The following is a 25998-nucleotide window of genomic DNA, read 5'->3' on the forward strand; positions in this document are numbered from 1 at the left end:
AACGAATGTGTGCGCCCTATTTTTGCACCCACAGAGCACTTTGGTATTACACAAATGCACACAGGCATTTGGGCAACACCTTCTGCAATACAGAGTGCGACAATACACATGTAGCACTGGTGTGTTCCCAAGGAGTTGTGGCATCATGCAAATTAGGAAACACTTCCCCTCTGACCCCATGCCATATTATAGACAAGGGCAGTGGCGTAGCAAGGGGGGGGGGGTGGAGGTCTGCCCCTGACAGCAAGAGTTTTGGTGCCCCCCGCTCTTACCTGCGGCCATCGAGGGGTGGTAAACGCAGGGACTATCACAGGCGGCAAAGAGTTTAGCTATGCCACTGGACAAGGGCACAGAGGCAGTGATGTGGCGCACTGACTGTACAACACAAAGAGGTGGCGCAAAGTCAGTCCATGCTCCGAAGGTGATGCTGTAAAGGGGCAAGGGGGTCCATAAACACATGCATGTGGGTGCAGACATTTTCTGCACATGCCGGAAAGGGGATTTCACCCCGCTTAAAATGTAGGCCAGGTTAGCACCTGCACAGTAAGATGCACACTGGCAACTTCAAACAGACTCACTAAAGGGTGGCCCTGGGCAGGAGCGAGTTTGTGGCTATGCTGAGGACAGGGTATTCATTGTGATAGATAGCAGCGATCCCCTCTGTGTACTGCACACCCAGGTGAAAGTACACCATGTCGCAGACCAGGACGAAAAGGCACTATGGGTCCCAGTGACAAGAAACACTCAACTATATTCTTCACAGAAGGAAGGCCGCTTGTGCACGAGACACACTAGTGTCGGTCAGTATTCCCATAAAAAGCACAGAGCTGTTTTAGGGCTGAATTTAGTGTTCACAGGTATGGAGTGGAAACCTTATTTGTAGATGCTAACTCCATCGAAGGTATCTTTGTAATCAAAGAAAGCAAGGAGTCCCAACAGGAGTGTCACATTGGCTGTGTGCTAGGGATGAGGGATTTGTGCCCCAAAACACAGGAAAGGAATCTAATACCAAAATGTTCTGGGATTTCAATGGGGAGTTAAATAGACAGAGAGGTGTATTTCTCTTTAGAGTAGACTTGAAACTATGGCAATGATTCACACTCAAAAAATAGCAATAAGTTGCATATTAAGCTATGTGTTTAATATATAAGGAATAAAGTACCTCCTGCTGTACATTATAAGGATATTGCAAGTCATCGAGGAGTTCCATAACCATGTAAATTAACAAGGGTAAAGGCAGAATTTCTTTATAAGGTCATGTAACGCCAAGGCGATTTGCAATATCCTTATCATGTGCTCCGGAAGCACTTTATCCTATATAAAACATTGTCACACCATCACCTTTTCCAAAAACCACTTAAAACGTTGGTGCGCAGCTCCTTCATATGAAAGAGTGAGCAGATTTGTAAACACTAAGAGTAAAAAAATAAAACCTCTAGTGCAAAATTAAACACATCAAAAACCTGATAGATATTTGTTGCAAACAGATATTAGAAACAGTTCAATACAAGTTAATTTAAAAAAAAGCTGCAGTAACTCAAAATATGTAGAAACATGCAGAAAGATTCTAGGTTTCCTCTCACCAAAAAGAGCAAAAAACAAACATATTCTCTCTGCTTGTCATTGTAAGCTATTAAAACAGACCAGAATAAAGAAAAGTGACATTATGTTGGTTTAAACACCTGCTTCAAACACACTGCATGACCTGAGCTAACTTTAACCTCAGCTGCTGGCAGCAGGCATTGTGATGTCAGAACTCGACTGTAATAACTTATCATAGTTGAGTTCAGATGACTTTTCTTTATAATCTGCAGCTGGGTACGTCACAAGACACCAATTATAAAGAAATCAGAGACTGCCGTTTATACAGGGATGTCAGCATCCCATGTATTATATATAATATATATATATATATATATATATATATATATATATATATATATATATATATATATATTGCCACAAAGTGATCCTGCAGTTAACGAGTGCGCTCAACAGTGTGTGCTCGGCTCAGGGGTCGGATCCTGACCCAATATTAACTTTGTATCACAAAAGAGGCGGCACAACCGGATACTTTACTGAAGCCTTTTAATTAGCGCTTCACCCCAACGACGCGTTTCAGCCACACAAGGCTTTGGTCACGGTCAGTAAGTCCTTCTACCATTTCCATTTAAATACTAGCCCATATTAGCCCAAGTTGGCATTATGGGATACGTAGTTTTGGAACAAATCTTCTTAAAATTCACATGAAAAGAAAGACTGGTGTGATTTTACAATGTCTTAGTACGTTGCGTGACATGTTCATTCACATGGACAAAGTTTTTAGTCATTAGTTCGTGCAGGATTAGTGCCAAATTTTCTACTGGTGTCGGGTATAGTACCCTATTTAATTAGGTATCTGCTGGTTCTTTGTATTTTCACTCTAGATGTATGTGGAGATCTTCTCCAAAGTTCATCCATCTCGGCATTTTGGTTCGAAGTCGGATAATTAGGTGGGACTCTATTTGCCGTAGTTTGCGCACAGTGTCACCTCCTCTTTCCATTTTCGACAGCATTTTCAAGCCATAGAATGTCATTGCTCTCCAGTCTCCATTCTGACATGCACTTATATGTTTGGCAGTTGCATACAGCATGTTCTTATTTTTCACTGCACGGATATGCTCAAGGATTCTCTTCTTCAGCATGCAACTTGTGCTGCCTATATATTTGACACCACACCTGCATTCAATTACATATACTACATTCTTTGAGGTACAGGTAATTTGCTGTTCAATTTGCATTGTTTTGGCGTTTGGTTCTTCAATGCTCCTCATGCTTTTGCCGATCTTGCATGCTTTACATGTTGTGCATGGTTGGAATCCCTTTCGTTGGTCTAATAACCAATTGGTTTGAGGTTTACTCAAGTCACTTTCTGATTAAACCTCAAACCAATATATTCGACGAAGTATCACTCCCAACAACCTCTAGCTGACAGGAACTGGCGAGCTGGCGAAGAAGGAGACGGACCACGAAGATTAGGCAAGATGGTATTTTATTCAACCCAGGTTACAGCAATGACGTGTTTCGAGCTCGGGAGCCCTTGTTCACATAGCCCTTGTGTGTGTGTGTGTGTATATATATATATATATATATATATTCACTGAAAAAACCATAGGTTATAGACCATATATAGTTAGGAATTAGCATTTAAAAAACCTTATTTTACTCACACAAAACCATTGAAATTCCATATATAGTTAGTTGCACTAACTATATATCGCGCACCCGCAATCCACTGCTGATCATGTCACATATTACATCATTCATGACATGGTCAGTGACATCACTGATGACATCACTGATGACATCACTGATGACAACATCCAGTGACTGTATGTTTCTGTAAAGTTAAAATATGTCTTACATATTCAAGAATGAGTGGATGTATAAGTGTCTGGATGAAGGATTTAGTAGGTGCGTGACTGACTGTATGAGTGAGTGATTAAATGTGTCTCACTGAATGCATGGGTTAGTGACTAAACTGTCTTAATTTGTGCATCATTATGTCTGTTGTGATGTAAACTGCTGCATGTGTTGATCATTAGCTATACGAGAGGCTATATGTGTTATTAATTGGTTGCCCAAGTATTTCTATGGGAGATTGAGTTTGTGTGGGGGTGGCTGGAAGGTGTGTGACTCTGTGCATAGATGTGTGAGCAGTTTATTCACTAGGTGTATGAGTTCAAGAGTGCATGTGGAAACAGCTACATGGGCAGTTGACTGTGTGCATGAGTGTATTGATGAGTGAATGGATATCTCAATGCTACATGTCATAGTAAGTACATATGTAAAACACAGTACATGTGAGAGTTGGCATATATAAATAACTGTGCATGAGAGCCACTGAATGAGTGAGTGGTTGTATCGATCATTGTGAACTTGTATCAGGGATTGTATAAGAGAGTAAATATGTGTTAGTATATGTTTCAATAAGTAAGGTGTGTTTAACTGTATAGTTGAAGAAATGGAGGTGAGATTGTTTCTTTGCATGACTGACTGGGTGTGTGAGTAACTCCATGGATGAGTGGCAGTGTGTGAGTGTCTGTATACACTGAGTGTATCTAAGGTTATATTAGAGTCTGAAGAGGTTTATCGTATTAGCACAAGAATGATGTCAAATGAGATGTCATCAGTGATGTCATCAGTGATGTCATTTGAGATGTCATCAGTGATGTCATCAGTGATGTCACTGACCATGTCATGAATGATATAATATGTGACATGATCAGCAGTGGATTGCGGGTGCACGATATATAGTTAGTGCAACTAACTATATATGGAATTTCAATGGTTTTGTGTGAGTAAAATAAGGTTTTTTAAATGCTAATTCCTAACTATATATGGTCTATAACCTATGGTTTTTTCAGTGAATTTCAATGGTTTTTTAATAGCAAATATCATAAGCTGTCGAATGTCAAGTACGTGGTAAGTAAAAACATTTTCGTGTTTATGCACACTGATCTGCTTTGAATGCTGCCCCCCCCCCTCATTTCTATTAGGAGTACTCTCTCTTTGCAGATAGTGAAGGGTAGTTAACGCAGGCCTTTGCCCCCGTTGTAATCCGTCGTGCCTGCTTCTCTCTCCATTTGATTGATTGTTCTCTTTGGTTCATTCTCTATTTACAAACAAGCACAGAGTCGCAATACTCTGTTTAGTCTTTGCAGATAGCGAAAAATCGTGTAAAAAAACAAAAGGAATCGAGCAAATCAGTAGGCCACTAATGGGATCTCTTTTTGACCTCCCTAAAATAGAAACATTAGGAACAACCTGTTGATAATACCAATGTGTATGTACATAAGCGGCGTTCATTTGTGTTCACAGTACCCCTTCTTGATTGTTTGAATCGAGCATTGAATTGTTCGAAGTTGGTTCTCTTAAGAATCTTCTCTGCCTGCAAACGAGGAAGAATAGGAATATTCTCTCTCCCTTTGCAGATAGTGAAGGGTAGGTAACGGAAACCTTTAACACGTCGTGCCTATTTCGTTCCTCATTGATTGATTGTTTCCCCAAACATTGACTGTTTTGTAGTGAAAGGGTACGTAATGCGGACCTTTCTCCCCCGTTGTAATCTGTCATGCCTATCTACTCCCCACTGATTGATGCACCTGTTTCACCCGGACAATTTACTAGAGATACGTCATCTGGCCCGACCAGAGAGCACCCCTAGTGAAAAGGACATATGCAATAATAACAAAGTGATCACTGTATCCTGTTAACAGAAACTTTAGCATGAAACAACCTGGAAAGAAAAGAATAGGAAAACGAAAATCAGTAGGCCACTGATGAACATGAACTTTTATTAAACAACGAACAAAGAAACGATAACATAACGTAATGATAAAACCTATTAATGTCCTAGAAACAAGAAAATGTTAGAAATATGCCAGTGGTGAGAGACCAGAAAAACAGTAAGAGAAACCAAATCACCCCTCGCTGTCCCACCGCCTGCCACGCCAAAAAAATCGATAGACTAGGGAAAATGCAAGTCAGTAGAACATCCGCCCCCACTCTGGAAACTTCCAAGGTGGGGCAGGGTTGCGGCTACGCCCAGCCGGGAGCAGCCCATATAAGGCGGGTCCTGCTGCCACGCCTCGGCCAGGAGATCCTAACGTAGGGTGTAGCCGGAGGAGAGGCCGAGGCCAGCGGGACCCGGCCAGGGGATTGCCTTTACAACGCTGAAGAGTTGCAGGGGGGGGGGAATGTCTCCTCGACCCTCCCCTCTCTCTCCCAGTCCGGCCGCGGTGGCCCTTGAGAGTTTCAGGTAGTCCCGCCACATGCTCTTCCGGTCCGGCCACCAACGGTCGGGGGGCCGAGGCCGACGGGATCCGGCTGCAGCCGATAAACCAAGGAACCCGTTCATGGGGCCAGAGCCAGGGGCGTCCGGCCGACATCCACCGGAAGCCCGGCCCGAAGACGGACGGGACACTTCTTCTTTCTTGAATAATGGCTGCGACAACACTGGGGGGGGGATGTCTTGCACATGCCTCCGACCCCCCCCCCCCCCTCGTCCTCATCGCCTGGTCCGGCCATAACAAATCTCAAGCGAGACGCCGTGGGGTGCACTGGGAGGGAGAGACGATGCGAACAGGCCTCTCCCGCCTCCCCAGTGGAGGCTTCCCACCTGCACCCTCAGCGCTCCAAGCGCCCGGAAAAGGGTTCTTCCACTGTGGCGATGCTGCAACGTCTCGCCCGGCAGGGTGGAGCCCGTCCGCTCATTTGACCCCGCGATCGCCAGTAGCTACCGAACTCTCAAAATGGCGGTCGACCTGGCAAGAGCGGGCCCAGCATGAAGAAATGGCCCGGTCACTGGTTGACTCCACCACCGTAGTCCTCCACGACCTTGAAGATTCTACAGGAGCCGCGGGAGTCTCCGACCCCCGATGGGGAATGACTGCCATGATCGCCCGTGGAGTGACGAAACTGTATCCGCGGGACGTCGGCGCTCCCATGCTGGCGCCAGCCTCACTTTGAATTACTAGAATCCTGCAGACCTCAGTTCCGGTGAAAGCACAGTGTGACCCGGTAGGAAAAATTGTTGCACCCCCTCCCCTTTTTGACTGATAGTTCAAACCACCGATCCTTTCCTTTGCCCTTTTAACGGAACTTTGGACTGCCTCCCCCTCTTTTACATTTTCTAGAGAAAACAAAACATTAACCACTACATTAGCATAGCAGTTGACACCAGAACTGTTTTCAAATTGAAAACCAACAACATCTTCAACAGAATCCTTTTTGTTTCTGCTGTGACCCTGCTACAGCACAGGCATTGTCCCCAGCAGTAATTCTGCAATGCCGGTAAGAATAGCTGTGGTGCCTACTGGACTCACTCACCCCCGCGGCGCCCCACGCCGTTATTTGCTGGGCGGCAACTTACTAGACATCACTTTCGTGCCATCTAGATTTCAGCGCGTTCTGCTGCCTTGGAACTATTCGCACAACAGACTGCTACTGACGACCCACCCCCAGGCAACATCTTCTGAATTTTCATAATTTGAAAGAACTAGTAACATGTCCTCATCAGGAATTCAAAAGAAATTGCCACGGTCTCTTCGTTGTTTAAATATTTTTACTGTTTTTGTTTTGTTGTATATATTTATATGTTATTAAAGTTTTATATTCCTACTACTTTGTTGGAGTGCTATATATTTTTAATGTGACACATAATTGTAAAAACTTTGATGTACAAAGAGTCATTCCTGGAATCTTCCGCTTCAGGCTCGGTCCCCTCCCCAATCACAATACAGGATGGTTTTCAGATAGTAGGAACACGTGTGGTGTGACGGATCTCATCGGGTGTGGGCCTTGATCTACTATAACTCCTTTGAAGAGGGGTGATTCTTTACAGCTGGAGCCATAAACTACATCTGCAGGGCTAGCTGATAGCCTGGACAATCGGACACAGAGGAAGAGGAGTGTCAGAGGGTGCGGTAGTGAATAGGGCGAAAGGGAGGTGTCGGGCGGGCACAGAGTGTGATTCTCAGGGAAGAGCAGCGCAGATGGGGGGAGGTTTATTGCCCATGCATAAGACAGAGAGCGGGGGTGACCAGTGCCTGGGGAAGATGCTTGCGAGGGTGGGGAGCCATGCTACGAATCGACAGCGTGCAGAGAGTGGGTCTGGTCAAGGCATCTAAAATGGCTGCCGTGCACGACAAAAGTGTGGCATTTCAAAAAAGGCAAGATGGCGCAAACAATGTTTTTCAACACTTCCTCATTTCCTTCGAATCGAACGTTAACAGACGTTGGTGCATATTACCAAAGTTAAGCGATATTTATCGCTAACGATGCTTACCAACGAATTTTTTACCGCTAAGCATCGTCAGAAATTATCGAAGATAAACCTTGCTATTATCAAGGTTTATCGCAAATGCGATAAAAAACGGCCGCAATGCATGAATATCGCTAAAAGTCAGCGATATTCATGCATTACCGAGCTAATGCTCTTAGCCATGTTATCCACCTCCCATTGGATAACATGGCTAAGAACTGCTCAGGGCAGGTGTTACTTTTTGGAGATATTCGCGCTTAGCACGAATATCTCCAAAAGTTGGTAATAGGAGATAGATATCTTGCATGTTGTAATGCAAATTATTGTGGTATATGGAACTCATACCATAATCTCTCAGGAAAGCAGAAACTGATCCTTTTGGGACCGCCTGAAAAGGCCTAGGGGGTAAGGGGTACTCTACTTTGCCCCCTTTTCACGTTCCGAACTATTTTATTTTACTCTCTTCTGTAATTACACAAAATAGCAGCGATAAGATGCATCGGAGACACACAGTGAGAGAAAGGAGGCCGGAGATGAAGAAGAGATGTCAAATACACATTGGAGATAATATAGTGGCAGAAGGGAAGTAAATATGAGTAAACTTACCATGTAACATAAAAATGTTGCACTCTATACTATAAGTCTCATTTTATACTACAATCACTTCGCTACAACCTCATAAATTAAAAATAAAAATGAATAATGTCTCAAACAATTTTTGATTTCTAAATATAAATTTATTCTTCAGAATTTTCTAAATTTGAAAGAACTAGTAACATGTCCTCATCAGCAATTTCCTCATGAAAAGTCTGCAATGATGATTCTTGTAACTCTATGGTCTCCAAACATTCGATAAATTCGCCATCAACAGATTGATCAAAAAAATCATTCAAGTCATCTCCTCCTTGTGACAATATTTCATTATTGGTGCTGTCAATTTCAATCAATGTAGTGGAATCATTCAAGTCATCTCCTCCTTGTGACAATATTTCATTATTGGTGCTGTCAATTTCAATCAATGTAGTGGAATCATTCAAGTCATCTCCTCGTGACAATATTTCATTATTGGTGCTCTCAATTTCAATCAATGTAGTGGAATCATTCAAGTCATCTCCTCCTTGTGACAATATTTCATTATTAGTGCTGTCAATTTCAATCAATCTAATGAAATCATACACGTCATCTCCTCCTTGTGACAATATTTCATTATTGGTGCTCTCAAGTTCAATCAATGTAGTGGACAATTCAAAAGAAATTGCCACGGTCTCTTCATTGTGAGCCATTTTATTTTGAAATTGCTTGCTGTAAATTGCAGAAAAAAATAATCACTTTCATTTATCGTTTTTAGTAATACATAATATAAAACTAACTTTATCAAGTATTTAGTATAACAGAAGGACTGCAAATAAATAACAGAAAACATTTTTCAAATTATCTTCAAGTGTACAACATAGTTCCCCTTACAAATTAACAACTCACCTTTTTAAAAGAAGGAGAAGTGTTAGTACTGTGTAAATCAAACACCAGAAATTCACCACCAAAAATTCCTCACAAATGTACCTCAGACAGTAGTATCACAAAATGGCTGTGGTTTCCTCTCATTTGACATATATACATAACCAATTAACTTTCATCACACACAAATACAAAACCAAAGTAACATTTTAATTGGTTCTAAATTTCAACACTTTCAAATGTGTTTTCCCCATGCAATTTTCCATAGGACATTTACATACGTCTACAGCCTGAATGGCTGAACGGAATTACACCAAACTTGGCAAAATGGTACATCAAACCTAAGAGGTCAGGAAGGATCTACTATGCCCCCTTATGGTCATTTGCCCCTTCGCTTTGGCCTCCTCTTGTCTCTCGATCCTACCGAGAGACAAGATGGCGGCCGCTACGGACTGTTTGGAATGTTGACAGACGCCGGAGAACCAATCAGCTTCGCAAAGCTCCGTAACGCGAAAAGTACGCGAAGCGGAGCGCTGTTACAGATATATATCTTTTTTTGAACGTTAATTTCTCAAAATCCACTGGAGCACATATATTGAGACCTAGCAAAGGCACATCGGGCTACCAGTCCCTAATATTTTGCCAAGTTTCGTGCAAATCCATTCAGCCGTTCGATTATTGACATTTAGATACGTCTACAGCCTGAATGGCTGAACGGAATTACACCAAACTTGGCAAAATGGTACATCAAACCTAAGAGGTCAGGGAGGATCTACTATGCCCCCTTATGGTCATTTGCCCTTTCACTTTCGCCTCCTCTTGTCTCTCGATCCTACCGAGAGACAAGATGGCGGCCGCTACGGACTGTTTGGAATGTTGACAGACGCCGGAGAACCAATCAGCTTCGCTTCACAAAGCTCCGTTGCGCGAAAAGTACGCGAACTGGAGCGCTGCCCGGTCCGCTGTTACAGATATATATCTTTTTTTAAACGTTAATTTCTCAAAATCCACTGGAGCACATATATTGAGACCTACAAAAGGCACATCGGGCTACCAGTCCCTACAATTTTGCCAAGTTTCGTGCAAATCCATTCAGCCGTTCGGGCTAAAAGTGAGGCCAACCGCCCTATGGAAAACTCAATGTTAAAAACACGTTTTGGGACCCCCCTTTTTTCTCGACCCCCCCTGGACGAACCCCCCCCCAATTTTCAGGGGCTGCCCAGAAACAAAATGTGCCATTTTCCTGAAACTTTCAGCCAATTCCGTCCACAAACGCCAAAGTTATTAGACATAGAATTTTCAAAAATCCCATAGAGAAAAAATCCTAACTATATATACCTACTGGCGACCGCCAGTAGGTAATATATATATATATATACATACACACATACACACACATATATATATGTATATACATATATATAAACATATATATAGATATACACACACACACACATATATATATATATGTATATATACACACATACATAGATAGATAGATTCTAACTGATTGTGGTGCAAAAAATTTAATGGTACGGTGAGTGGTCTGTGAAAAGCTGCAGAGAAACAAACGTGACACTGATTCCTGCTAGGCTCAAGTATACGTCTTTCTAGGTGCCGCAATAATCGTACCCGACAGAGTAATTTCAGCCAAAGCCTTTCAAAAGTCAGGGTACAGCTTTCCTCGGCAGTGTCAGTCCTAGCTGCTATTACATTTTTCTGTTGATGCTAGCTCTTTTCCAGGTAATTCAGCTAGTGACAGATAGACTTGCCATTTCTAAACCCAGGTCATCCTCCTTTGCACTCCAACTCTCTATGGCATTATGCAACTGTTTGGGAAAAACAGCTGTATTTTTCGAAAATGAGCACGATATTTATAGCTTTCTTAGGTGCTAGCAGAAAGAAGCAAAAACAAATGCAGTGTTGGTCTAGTAAATATTCTTGAAATTTGTATTATTTTATTTTTACAACTAACCACCAGTTGAATAACATAGCAATCTGCATTTGTTAAAAATGAACGTTCTAGACATAATAATGAAAAAAAAGAGTTCAAGCATATATTTTTAGCATTTCCATGGATCTTTCAGCTGCAAGTTTGAAATTGTATTTTTGGGTGCCTTTCCACAAAGTGTAAAACTCAAAGGAGGGGCCAAAAGAGATGGGCTTTCAATATTAATTACCTTAGGAAAAATTGCTCTCTGTCACAGCAAAAACCGCTGATCGGAATTAGACTAAACTTGGCATGACACTTGAACTTGGCTCAGAAGAGTGCTTCAGCTTGGTCGGTATAAGTTCACTTACTAATTTTGAGAAATTTGCCTTACAGAAAGAGGTCAGGCGGGCCTCCATGGGTTAATGACAGGGGGACTTTAATATCTCGACTCATAATTAACAAATACTTTGAGGTTCCGAATCCTCTGAGCATACTACATTAAATGAAATTAGAAAAAGGGAGCAGTTTTGCTTTCATCAGATCGAGATTTGTGGACCTTCTGAGGGTTGAAGGCTCTGGGCGGTCTACTTGCAGCATCTGAATTGTGTTGCTGTTGTGTCAGCTATTACAGAAGATCAGGCACCGACGATTGTGTCATGTTAAAAGTGGCGGGGCATAGAAAAGCTGGGGGAATGTTCCCTGGCCCCAGGGAGAGGGGGGAGGGGTCCCAGAGAGACATCCTCCTCTCGGTATTAAAGAAACAAAGGCCTCAGATTGTCTCGCTTGATTTGCAGATCTAAAATCAGATCTATAAATCAATGATTTTGTGGGTAGATCTGCATTCTTTTGGAACATTTATATATGATCTTTTTTTTTTTATAAATTTTGAAAAATAAGTAAAACCAAAATGAGCGCGCACTGTGGGCTCTGTGAACCCCTGGCATGTCTTATGGCCCCGTTGATATCCCAGATCCTGTGTTTAGAGCCTGTATTGCATGGCAAAAGTACTTGTACAGCTGACCCTGCAGCAGACACCTTTATGAAGGATGTGTTAGCTGATTTGGGGGCACAGAGGCTGGAGCTGTGCCTGGTCGATGGCCAGCAGGCCGTGTACCCAGAGAGCTCTGTGCACTGCTGAAGACCGTAGATATTTAGTACTATGGCACAAGGGTTGTCATAGGGCTTGCTCTCAGAGCCCTCTTCAAAGGGTCGATTGCACACAATGTCTCTTACTCGGCAGAGCTGGAGATGGGTGTACAGGAGGTCAGACGAGAGCCTTTAGATATCCTCCAGTGCACCTTGCCTCAAGGCCAAGCTCAGCTGGATGGGTACACAGGAGGTTGGCTATAGGTCAGGTCCTGCCGCCAATCTTCGATGAGCATAATTGAAGGACAAGAGCAATCGGGAATGGATACATTGGAGATTAGGTGTATTGTGTTCAACCACAACTGAGCAACGCTATAGAATGGGCACTGCTGGGGTTGGGCGGAACAAAGGAATAAGATGTACATCATCAATTTTTTTTTTTTTAAACATCACTGATAAATGTTATTGTAAAATGATGGTTAAACAAAAAAGGTGGTTCTGTTGGGTAAGACAAAATTACTTTGACGCTGCTATTAATGCAATTTGGGATGGAACCTCTCTTATACACACAGCTTTAAGAAATGAATGTTTAACAAATAAGTCATAAGATCAACTGGTTGTACTGTATCTTTTTATCGGAATTACGTCATTCAATGATGTCATACAATACATGGGTAGACTGTCAGAATAAGTGTTAAGGTGCAATTGAGTGACATTTGTGTGTAGTGCTCAAAAGGTGAAAGATATATACAGTGCCAACAATTTCATATATACAGATATATACAAGAGTTTCAGTGGCCAGCCACTGATTGATAGCCAAGGATTCCTATTCTTTCTATTGGAATCCTGGTGGTGCTGGACCCAAGACAAGCGTTGACGTTTCGACCCTGGGGTGCCCCAATTGGTGGTCACGGCGGGTCTTTCTCAAGACAGGAGTGTGAGGGGGGGGTTGTTTGTGACAGGTCTGTGTTCAAGGCCGGAGACCCTCAGCCTGAATCAATACAGCACAATGTCCGGAATACCCGAAGTGGTGATTCAATCCGATCGGAGTCATAGACGGCGGTACAGCATCCCATCCGTCTGCTGCATGGAGTCAATTGACTCCATGCAGCAGACGGATGGGATTTATAAGACTGGATTTATAAGAATATCTATTAGGCAGACACCGGTTTAAAGACTATCTCTGTATCAAAATGTAATGGATTAATCAATTGACTCCATGCAGCAGACGGATGGGATGCTGTACCACTGTCTATGACTCGGATCAGATTGAATCACCACTTCGGGTATACCGGCCATTGTGCTGTATTGATTCAGGATGAGGGTCTCCAGCCTTGAACACAGAACTGTCACAAACAACACTCCTGTCTTGAGAAAGACCCGCCGTGACCACCGATTGGGGCACCCCAGGGTCGAAACGTCGACGCTTGTCTTGGGTCCAGCACCACCAGGATTCCAATAGGAAGAATAGGAATCCTTGGCTATAAATCAGTAGCTGGCCACTGAAACTCTTGTATATATCTGTATATATGAAATTGTTGGCACTGTATATATCTTTCACCTTTTGATCACTACACACAAATGTCACTCAATTGCACCTTAACACTTATTCTGACAGTCTACCCATGTATCGTATGACATCAACATCATTGATTGACGTAATTCTGATAAAAAGATACAGTACAACCAGTTGATCTTATGAATTATTTGTTAAACATTAAGTTCTTAAAGCTGTGTGTATATGAGAGCTTCCATTCCAAATTGCATGAATAGCAGTGTCAAAGTAATTTTGTCTTACCCAACAGAACAACCTTTTTTGTTTAACCATTAATTACCCAGGTTCTGAGGGACACATGGTCACCCCTTTTCTTTAACTACATTGTAAAATAATGGTTTATTTTGCTCCTATGCCATTAATGTATGCATAATAAAAAAAAGAAAAACTTCGGAAATTCTTCAATCCCCTTTAGTCCGCTCTCAATAGTCCATCTATGATTCTGCAACCACACACCTTGAAAATAAGGCCTAACTCAGTTTCTTGAGATTATTAGGCCACTAAAGGGCCTATAGTGCTAAAGTACATATATAAATTATAATGCAAACTAAGGCACAATACGTTCAAATCCAAATTACACCACTTCCAACCAGAAACCAAAAGACATTCAGTAAATGGGGTACTGCTTTGTCAGAACAATATTTGTCTCGACAAGAAAAACCATTCAACAAGTTCCTATTCTATTCGCTCTGAAAATGTGCCATATCACCCTATTTAAAATAGCAAAAAATAAAAAGGACACCAGAATGACTGCTATAATTGCACCAGCTTTCAATTTCACATTCCTGGTGAAACTAACTGAATCCCTAACTATCAACAGATAATGCTACTTTCAAACTTCTTGCAACCCAACAAATGGGCTTAATTTCGAAATATAGCTTTGAGATGGACATTTTTTAGGTATCAGATCAGGATGTACTTGTCACTGATGAGGACAAGCTACTCTGCAGATAATGCTGGACCTATTTACGGCTTTGACACATGATCATGAGGTTTTTCTTTCTGACCTAACGGACAGAGCTGCCGACTTTAAAGCTGGGGAGGTTTGAGCCCCAGAGTTGGCTCAACATCCTGTGATTATGGGCAAATCACTTAATCCGTCACTCAAAACTCAGGGGATCAGCCTAGACTTGAAGCTCAATACAAGCACACAGAGTTTACCAGACTAAAATTTACCAAACACAAAGATCAACACTCTTCTTCCACAAGAAGATTTCAGATCGGTTTGGGAAGGGTCGATGATTTTTCAACCAGACGGTGGAAACATGAACCACCATGGGATGCCAAAATTATCACTAGATCCCAACATATTTGTGCTCAACTACACAGTTTATGTGAGCTTATGAATGAACAAGCTGGAAACTATTACCTGAATTCTAACAATTAGTCACTAACTGAAGCAATCATAACTTTCAAAATCGACAATGTTTGGGCGATGAACTTCAAGGGTATGCAACTAGCTATCCCGGAATATCAGACCCGTTTGCACCCTGGTAGCTCCCTTCACAAAGCACTTAAAATAATTTCTCCCTTCACCACCTGACTACTTCACTGATTCAGTCTACCAACTGCTTCCTTTCCCAACTCGGCTCCAGTGTAATTTAGTTATGGCTGTATTAGAACTCTGTCATCACTATATTCTAGGGCTCTGTAAAGTGCTTCTACCCTTGTGATTATGTCTGTGTTCTACACATACTTCTATAAATGAATAAATAAAAGCACAAGTGTAATCCAGATACGTCCAGGCACACATTTACTGGCTTCCCAGAGAAAGACTTCTGCTGTCAAAAAAACTAACTAATGCTTCAATTTCTGTGACTCTAAAGCAGCAATACATTTGTATTTTTCCCTTAACAAGACAAGATCCGGGTGAACTGCCTCGGTATAAAAATATATCTGCTACTGTGGGCCCTTAGATGAAATGAATTTCTCTTGGATTCCAATTCCACTTTTGATTTTATTCTTTCAACTGAAAACATGCTGTCTGCTAAAGAATTTATTCTAATGTAAAACATTAAGTTAACATGATGCAGAGTGAACAAAGCCGTAGCCTTCAATAATTAAAGAGCCTACATATTTAATGAAATGTCTTGCTTGCATTAAAAGTCCTGGTTAACAGCTGCAGAGTACTTTGAAGGCGACTTAAAAGTGTGGAGATGACAAGAGATTGCAAATCACTGCATTAGGAATTACAGAGTTTTGTCGTATTAATATGCAAACAGCTTCCATTTAAATATGGGATTATGCCAAACTGTTGACAAGAAATAAGAAATAACATTTACTCTGTCCACCGTCCATCAGGAGACATCAAGCATATTATCCCTGGCGGACACTGCTATAAATTTAAAGGGAGGGAGGGGGGGCACATGCCCTGTGAATACCCTGATACTTACTTGATGCTTCATTTTGCCATGTAATAACAATCCAACATTGTTCCATCTATACCAATTTGAAAACATACCCTATGAAATTTCATTATGCCCAAAAATCAATGACTTCAGAGTTTGCCATGGTAAGTCACTCAGTTCCACAGAGCACATTCACCGCCATCCCACACAAAGGTTGGTAAACTGTACTTACGTCAATATAGTTGCCGTTAATGTAGTCCGAATTGGTTTCTTCTTCAAGGATTTGTAATCTCACGCGGGAATGATCATCTGAAGACAAAGATGAGAAACAGAAGGTCGATGATTATTGTGATACTCCTAAAATACTCTTGCGAGTTAGATACTCGTAAGAGACAAAGTAAAAAGTGGTCTAACATATCGGGAGTCTTGCTTCATCAAATAAGGCTGGTTACATCAGATGGCTGTTCATTCTCAACATCATCATCACCCCGTTTGTTTTTTCTTTGTTCATTCTCAACAGCCATTCCTAATTTGTATCAATCTGCAATAGTTAATCTGTAACAAAATAAGCACTGGTTCCAAATTTTTCCAAGGAGGCCGCTGCCGATTTACATCACGGAAGCCGCCAACTTCCACCATTGCCGTGACCATGTTTTTTTCCTCTCCCCCATTCTTATCCATCAGACTACTCATTTACTCTTCCTCTCGTCTCTACCCTTGCTCTATCCTTTCGTATACTGGCCAGCCGAGATGTCAATCAAATTCTTCAACTAGCCATATTGTTGCTTTGGGCCAGATGTAGGTGGCCCAATACCGAGCGGTAACGCAGAAATTCGCAGAATTTCTGCGTTACCGACCGGTATTTGGTTGAGAGCAATGTAGGTGAGTTGAAACCTACTTGCAAAATAAGGAATCGCAAAATTGTGATTCTTTATTTTGCTCTTGCATTTAAGGAATCGGAAATAGCGATTCCTTAAATGCAATGTAAGTAGCACTAAAAAAAGTGCACTTCAGCCTTAAGGAATCGCTAATTACCACCAACTTCACGTTGGTGGTAAGTAGCGATTTCCTTTAAAAAAGCACTTTTTTGCTTTTTTAAAAGTGCCATGTGGCACACATCTATGCCCTTAGGGCATGTATGTGCGCCACATGTGCACACATGCACCTTTCAAGGGTGCAACAGGGTGTCCTTGAAATAGTTCCCGCTATTTGCGATTCTTTAATACCGAATCGCAAATAGTGAATATCTTCCTATTCATTCTTATGGGCCTCCTAGCCCATAGGAATGAATGGCTAGGTATTCCATATTAACGAATCTCAATTAGCGATTCGTTATTAAGGAATATTAAGGAATCGCTAATATTTTAGCAATCCCTACCTACATTCAATTTAGTGAGTCCTTAATAGCGATTCGGTAAAAATTGTTATTAAGGACTCGCTAAATTAAATTTACCTACATCTGGCCCTTAATCTCTTGTGGCTGTCTGGCCTATATGTAACTTCCATTAGTAATATGGATCCCACATTATGTGAATTGCGTAAAATTAATTTAGTTTAAAAAAATTTAACAAAAAAGCATAATAGGGCTTAATGTATTCTACTGTCATCAACTTCAAACAGCTTAACATAGTGCAACATAGGACACCATTTTGAGCAATTTGAAATATAATGTTACTATTACTAAACATAGAACTATTACATAACATAAAACAAAATAAACATAACACGACAGCATGATGTAACATTACTTAAACATTATGTAACATAAGATAAGGGAGCGAAATGAAACAAGCCCAGTGAAAAATAACACAACAAAGCAATTTAACATGTTCGAACATAATAATCATAACTTAAAGCAACAAGCAAACATAGGAAACATAAGATATCATTCAGTATCACGATAACATTATCAGAATACTATAAAACATTCTAATGGAAGACTATAATAAGATTTGGGGAGAAAGTAGCACAGCAAAGCTGTTCTTCAGTTTGCTAAAGTTTTCTTTTACGGGTGCATTAAGAGAAATAACAGGTGAGTCACACAGCATCTGGCTGATGAAACAACAATGTGAAACAATGAATGAGCTTGTTCTAGTTACAAACAAGAATTCTCAAAGTCAATAAGTCTGAGGATTATAGGGGATGCCAAATAGTACAAACATCCTAACTATTGGCTGTGCCAATGCTTGTTTCTCCTGTAGCACCAGCGATCAAACCGAGAATAAAGCATTGAAAAATGGATGGACAATTAACTAAGCCACTCTTTCACTGTAGCATCCTTTTGTCAGATTATTTTGTTAGTGCTCACTCCCCAGTACTGTTCGGAAACTGATTTCAGATGTAAAATAGTATGCAAAATAGTACCTCATACATTCCAATGGAAGTGGAAGGACACAATAAAAGGGACAACAAAGGTGAAATTAAATCCTCCTATGAACTGATCCAAGGTGTGACTGACAGTGTCTCATGCCAATGACGGAAGGTTTCTAAGCAAAACAAGCCAAAGGCTGAAGCCTGCTAAGCAAAACAAGCCAATGGGTGAAGGAGTTTGATCAAAATACATTTAAATAAGTGTAGAATAGATTATGCTTGCTATCAATGGTTTAAGTGCCATACATGTCAAACCTACAAATTAGATTTGTAGCAATGAGTTCCTTTCCCAAGGGAGGTAAAGCATCAGCCCCTATTGGGAACAAGGCTAACCCAAAGTGCAAGCCATTTATAGATGGATGCCACAAACATCTCAAAACTGTAGGATGCAACTGCACTGCCTTTCAGATGGAGCAACATGATTACTATGGAATGGTATTAAAGTGTGATTGTGCCAACATTTGACCAAGGAAATACACCTAGACATGTGTACATAAAAAGTAGAGTAAATAGTTTTTTTTAGAAAGAAGAGGAGCAGAATAATCAGTATGTATAAAATGTGTAATAATAATCAGGGCTACAGGAATTATGTGATTCTGCTGCCACAGCATATTCTGCATGTTTATGGATTTGCAACATTTGCCACATAACCCAGGATCTGCTCCATAATTTTCGAATTCTAAACCCCAACAATTGTTTCTAGCTCAAACAGATCAAAAGTTATGTTACTAAAAAAAGCAGTGAAATATGACTCTACACAATAGAAGACCTTTTCAAGGATTAACTAATGACCTTTTAGTTGCTGATTGCTGTGTTCATGTGTTGAACTGGTACTAACGAGGTGCAACCTCGCCCAGAAATTATTAAAATTGAAAAAAATAATGAAATAATACTGTATTATGCAGCACAGTTTTCCTGTTATTCCTGCACAGTATTTGTCCACTTTCCAGCATCATTTGGCCAGTCATTGCTCCATGATTTCAGTGACCCAAATAATGGAAAATGGGTTTAGCATTTCAATAGTGACACCTTAGAAAAATCATCTTTCATCATCAGCCTGTTGTACTCAAATATACAGTTGATTTTAATAGAGTGGTTATTCATGGAGCATAAGAAATTGAGGCGAGGACTTCGTGAGACCAGGGCAGGTAGGCAAGCAGCCATTGGTCAGGTTACTCACCATTCGTCACAGTCACAAGGGGTAGAAAGGAAGAGGTGATCATGTCAGCCACCTCCGCTAATTCTGTTAAGGCCCCTGTGATGCCCGCCGGCATACAGATCTCAGCCACAGTCCGTGCATGAGAAGGAATTGTGTCCTCCCTGTTGGACATCACAACACCTTGCTACTGCTTGGAAGATAGTTGGTGCTCTCAGACTGTTGCTGGCTGCTCAGAGGGAAATAAACCTCCCAGGCTTGCTCTGTTTTGCTTGTGTTTTGTATAGATGGTAAGTCACCAAATGCTTGTGTTTAGCAGGACAAGTTCTGTGATGCAGTTCCTCTCTTCCATTTGCAATGTTAACAATAATTAACCATAAAGGGCTGCTTTGCACAGCTCATGTTTAAAGTGCCCATGGCTGCAAGAGGGAATCCAGTGCAGGTCCCATGATGGATGTAATTCCACTCTTGACAACAAGCAATGGTGGTACAGAAATGGGGGTTTTGAATGAATCAGAGTGGATAAGTTATTTACCTTCAGTAATGCCTTATCTTGTAGAGACTCTATCTAGCCATAGAATCCTTCCCCAGATGTCAGGCTGGATCCAGAAAATCTTGTGCAGTATCTCTGTGCACCAGTAGGTGGTGTAGATCAGCTCTGCATCGGAGGCGTCCGTGTCAGAAGTGCATGCACTGTACCTATAAAGATGGAACCTCAGTGAGCTGACTTCAGTTTCTTTTCGTGACATTTCTGCAGCAGTAGCACAAAGTCACGTTAGAAAGCCGATATACCAGTGTACAGACACTAAGGATTTAGAGTGACCGTCTAGATAGAAAGAACCCATTCGCAGAAGCGGGGTGGATGGGAGGGTTGGTAAGAAAACTGCAGCTAGATGGAGTCTCTACTAGATAAGGCGTTACAGAAGGTTAAGCAACTTGTTCATCTGAGACTTTTAGTCACATATTCCTTACCTTAGAATATATACCCAAGCAGTATCTCCATGGAGGTTAGTCTGGTCCGTGAACAGAGTTAGACCAAGAAGTCACGGAGGACTGAACTGGTAAAATGCCTGTCATAACAGACCTGAAGGTCAAGGCAGTAGTGGTTTGTAAATATGTGCAGAGATGCCCATGTTGCTGCCTGACTGAGTTCCAAGACAGGGACTGTGCGAGCTAATATAGTGGTCGCACCCTTGACTCAGGTGAAGTGGGCCTGTAGTAAGCAGGAGGTGTAAAATACATTACATTCACAAATGCAGGATACTACAGAGCCCTCAAGCCCTCAGGGGGTTGCCTTTTGGCCAATGCGTAATAGATCTTAATGCTGAGCACAATCCATCTGGAGATGATTCATTTCTGCATGGCTTTTTCTTTCTTTCTCTGGCAAACTCTAGGTTTCTTTGCTCTAGCAAACCTTACAAAGCAGTTGATCATCCACCAGGTGATCCTTTGTACCATCAATGTAGAACGACAACTCTCTTTTTGGGTCCAGGCTATGGTGCCACTCCTCCTCTTTAGAAGGATGAGGCAGAGAAAAGAAGGTCAGCAGCGTGATATTCTAGCCAACGTGGAAAGGTCTCACCACCTTTGGTAGCAAAGAGGCACAGGTGAAGAGAACCAGCTCACTGCAAAGAAGCCGGTCTATGGAGGGTGCACAGAGAGAGCCTGAAGCTTGCGAACCCTCTTGGCCATTGTAATGACTGTTTTGATAGTCAAGAGATGCAGAGGGCAACTATGCATGCACTTGAAGGGTGAACACATCAAAAATGTTAAAAACTAAATTAAGGCCCATTGGGGAATGATAAAGGGCTTTGGAGGAAACATGCTCTGAAGTTCTTACACGAACCAAGTGGCAACTGGTGACAAACAGGGATGGCTGATATGGCAGCTATAAGAAAGTCAATATGGCTGAAAGATATAAAATGTTTGGGTTAGTGATACAAGAAACAACAACACCTTGGATAAGAATGCAGAGAGAGGATCAACGTGTTTAGTAGTGTACCAAGCCACAAACTTGTTCCAACGGCAGGCCTATATGGTCTTAGTTTAGGGACATCTGGCTGCCAGAATGACTTTACAGACTTCTGAAGGGAGGTCAAAGACTGTCAGCTGCCACTGCTCAATCTCTATGCATGAAGGCAGTGTGCACGCAGGTTCGTGTGCAGGACCCTATCCTGTTGCTACATCAGGAGATCCTCCCGAAGGGGGGCCCTCGTTGGATGACAGATGCTCATTCTCAAGAGTTCAGGATACTATATTCTTTATTTCCAATCCAGAGTTAAAGGGATGACTTGGGTCTGGTCATTCCCGATCTTCTCAAGACCTCTGGGCAGGAGTTTTTTCAGTAGGAACGTGTACAGTTGGCAAGAATTCCACCCATGATGAAATGAGTCTCTGAGTGATAGTCATTGTGGACACTTCAGTGTGCAGAAATGCTGACATTGTGCATTCTCGGTCGTGGCGAATAGATCTGTCCATGGTTCCCCCCAGTTGTGGAAGACGCCTTGCTCCACCTCCAGATGGACAAACCATTCATGCTCCACAAGGCATTGACGGCTACGTTTATCTGCACGGGCATTTAGAGAGCCTGACATGTGTTGTACTAACAGGAAAATGTCCTGGCATTACAGCCATGTCCAAAGGTGCAGAGCTTCCAAGTACATGGTCCTTGTCCCCACCCTGCCCTGATTGCTGCAGTCCCACATTGCAGTGGTGTTGTCCATGCTTACCTGAACTAGTCTTCACTAGATGGAATGGAGGAAGGCCATCAGTGCCAAGCAGATTGCTGTCAACTCCAACAAGTTGATGTGGAGCTGATACTCTGTAGGAGACCAGAGTCATCCACCTCTCACAGATGGCTGCCCCAACCCAGGAGTGGTGCATATGTCACCAACGTGAGCTCTGGAGGGGAAAGGGAGAGGGATCTGCTGATTACCCAAACGCAGGTCCATCAACCATCATTGCAGAATATTTGCAGTTCCCTCTGCTATCTGGACCAGGTCAGAGAAATATCCCTGATGCTGCAACCACTGGGACTTCAGGACCCAATGCAGAGCCAGCACATGCCAGAAGGCATGTTTTACCAGCAGGATGCTGGTGGACATGAGGCACAGCAGCCTCAGAGTCAGTCTCACCTAAATCCTGAATAGAGGCTGAAACATCAGAATCATAGCCTAAAGATCCCAGACTCGACCTTCCGGGTATAGGCCCGAAACTGATTTGTGTCCAAAATGGCTCTAATAATAAGGAGCATCTGAGAAGGAGTCAGGTGTGACTTCAGCACATTGACAGTGCACCCCAGCGAATGCAGGAGGTCTGCTGTAGTCTGGAGGTGGGTTTGGACTGCCTGGTGCGAACCCGCCTTTAACAGCCAGTCGTCGAGGTAGGGGAAATCTGGAACACCTGACCTCCACAGATGGGCTGCAAACACCGATCACCTTTGCCAACACCCATTGGGAAGTTCGAAAGGCCAAATGGGAGCACAGCAAACGGACAGTGCTCATGGCCAAACATGAACTGCAGGCCTGTGGGCTGGCAGGATGGGTATGGGAAAATAAATAGGCATCCTGCACTACCATGCCGTCTTCAGGGCCCAGGGCAGACAGTACCTGAGCCAACCTGAGTAATTTTAATTTCTCCCTTTTCAGGAAGCAGCTGAGAGAGAGCAGGTCTAGTACAGGGTGGAGGTCTCACCCTTTTTTAACATCAGAAAATAGTGTGAATAGCAACCAAAACTTACTTCTGAGGTCGGCACCTTCTCAATGGCTTCATTGGCCAGAAGAGCACACACTTCCTGACGCAGCAGAGAGAGATATCCTCCATTGCCTGGTCTAAGGATGGTGGCATGGGCAGTAAGGTTTCTGTGAATAGAAGAGTGTAACCCCGTTGAACAATTTGAAACACATATTTGTCTGGGGTGACGGGATGCCATCAGGGCGGGTGGTGCGTGATCCTGCCACCATCTGGTTACCCTCAATGGTGAGAGGGCATATTAAAGATGGTTGGAGGCTGCTGGGAGGGGGCTGCAGACTGGGCAGATTTGTGGCCTTGGGTTTCATGGGGCTGGTGGGAACTGCATCCACGGCCACAAAAGGAATAAGGAGCCTGTTGACTGTGGTGGCTGGGTGGGAATGGACACGGTTGGTAGCCCCTACCGAAGCTACAGAAGGGGTAAAAGGCAGACTGGGCATTCAAAGCATATTAATGGCATCCATGACATAATGCAGGTAACTGGTGTATTGTCACATGCCTGATATTATTGTGATCATGTGGCCACACTAGACATAGTAGTGGTCCACATGGCATAGTTGTGGACCTATTATAAACAAAAGGAGAGAGTAAAGGGATTTTATCCACCGAAGTGGACGGAAAAATACTCCTGATACCCTAGGTTAGGTATCTATTTAACAGAAAAGGAGGAGTACCACCTGAAAAAAATGCTCACAAAGCGATTTCGGCGGGATGATTTTATACAGAAAGAAGAAAGTCCTTCTTTGGTTTTAATAACCCCTCACTCACCGACCTGGTCCGTGACATGCTTCATCATCGGGGCCACCTTGATGGCCGAATGCCATCAAGGTGTGCTACAACACCTGAAATACAGTGGAGCTGGTATGTGAGTGATGAGTGCCAGAAAAAAGGGAAGTAAGTGTGTTAAAAATTGTCCTGGTATGGCTTATTGGTGAAAAATATTTTATTCTTAAGACTACTGGACAATAATAAAATATGTGTAGATACAATAGCAGGTTTAATTACACCCGTTACAAAGAAATGGGTGGTCAGGGTACACTAACACCCTGCCATACCGTCATTCCTTTGTGCCCAGGTAACAAAATTAGGTGTACCGGGCAAAAAACAACAAAAGTATAACCCGGTGGTGGTTATCCTAGAAATAAAAGACTCCTAAGTAGGGGTCATTAGGCAGCACAGGATTAGAGGGAAGGGAGGCCTTTGTTCGAAAACATACTAGTTTTCGCAGGTCTGGTAAAACATTGTACCTAGTAAGCCCCTCCGTGCGCTTTTGTTGTTTTTTGCCCGGTACACCTAATTTTGTTACCTGGGCACAAAGGAATGACGGTATGGCAGGGTGTTAGTGTACCCTGACCACCCATTTCTTTGTTTTGGTCCTGAAGAAAAACCGGTAATTCCCATTACGGTTTGAAACATGTAGACCTTCCACATACATTTCAGATACACCTGGTCATAATTAAACCTGCTATTGTATCTACACATATTTTAATATTGTCCAGTAGTCTTAAGAATAAAATATTTTTCACCAATAAGCCATACCAGGACAATTTTTAACACACTTACTTCCCTTTTTTTCTGGCACTCATCACTCACATACCAGCTCCACTGTATTTCAGGTGTTGTAGCACACCTTGATGGCATTCGGCCATCAAGGTGGCCCCGATGATGAAGCATGTCACCGACCAGGTCGGTGAGTGAGGGGTTATTAAAACCAAAGAAGGACTTTCTTCTTTCTGTATAAAATCATCCCGCCGAAATCGCTTTGTGAGCATTTTTTTCAGGTGGTACTCCTCCTTTTCTGTTAAATAGATAGTTGTGGACCTGCCATTGAGTGGCAATTCATGGTCCAATGGAGGCATCTTCTAATTATTGAGCCATCCCTGGCATAATGGTGGACTAGACTTGCTGTGGGCAGATACTGTCAAATTATGAAAATTCTTGGCATCATCATGGCCACATTTGGCATAGTAGTGGCCTTACCAGGCATACTGGTCGCCTGAATATAATATTGGCCAACCCTGACTTCTAATTTGCATCCCTAGCAATAGGTGGATATCAATGACACTTACTTATTCCCATGGCATTTCATGGGCATGCGATTGTAAAGCAAGTGTGGCAGATTCTTTCAATGCAAGACAGAAGCATAATTTAGTCTTTCATAAAAATGATAACCTGAAATTTGTGGACTAAACTTGTATTGCCCTAAATTCAAATAATTTGTATTTAGGGGCAAAAATGTATTTCAACAAAATACCACTTTTGGTTGGGAAATGGAGTACATGTAAGTGAAAAAAGGAGGTATTTGGGAGCAAAAAGTGTGTGTTTTCAGAAAAGGCAAAGCTATTGTTTGGGACCACATTAGTACATTTCCATAATATGTTTACAATTGATCTGCACCCAGGAGGTCACCACTGCTAACTGTTAATATTAAGCAAGTACTTACATTAATGACAAATGTATCATGTCCAACATGGCGATGAAGAACAATGCTGAGACTGTTGCAATTGTGTTGTTCATATTGTCTTTATGCTGGTTCATCTC

The 25998-nt window shown here is 42.3% G+C and overlaps 1 protein-coding gene across 18 annotated transcripts in view; it reads right to left on the reverse strand.

Annotated features, from left to right (window-relative positions):
- PTPRM (protein tyrosine phosphatase receptor type M) overlaps positions 1 to 25998 on the reverse strand; it is a 1498021-nt gene that overhangs the window by 190639 nt on the left and 1281384 nt on the right. For all 18 annotated transcript variants that reach the window (XM_078687901.1, XM_078687900.1, XM_078687899.1 and 15 more), the window contains one exon: positions 16414 to 16490. In XM_078687901.1, the coding sequence (XP_078544027.1) occupies positions 16414 to 16490 (77 nt within the window). The remainder of the gene's footprint in view (positions 1 to 16413; positions 16491 to 25998) is intronic.

Source organism: Lissotriton helveticus, chromosome 4_1 (assembly GCF_964261635.1).
Source record: "Lissotriton helveticus chromosome 4_1, aLisHel1.1, whole genome shotgun sequence".
Taxonomy (NCBI): Eukaryota; Metazoa; Chordata; class Amphibia; order Caudata; family Salamandridae; genus Lissotriton; species Lissotriton helveticus.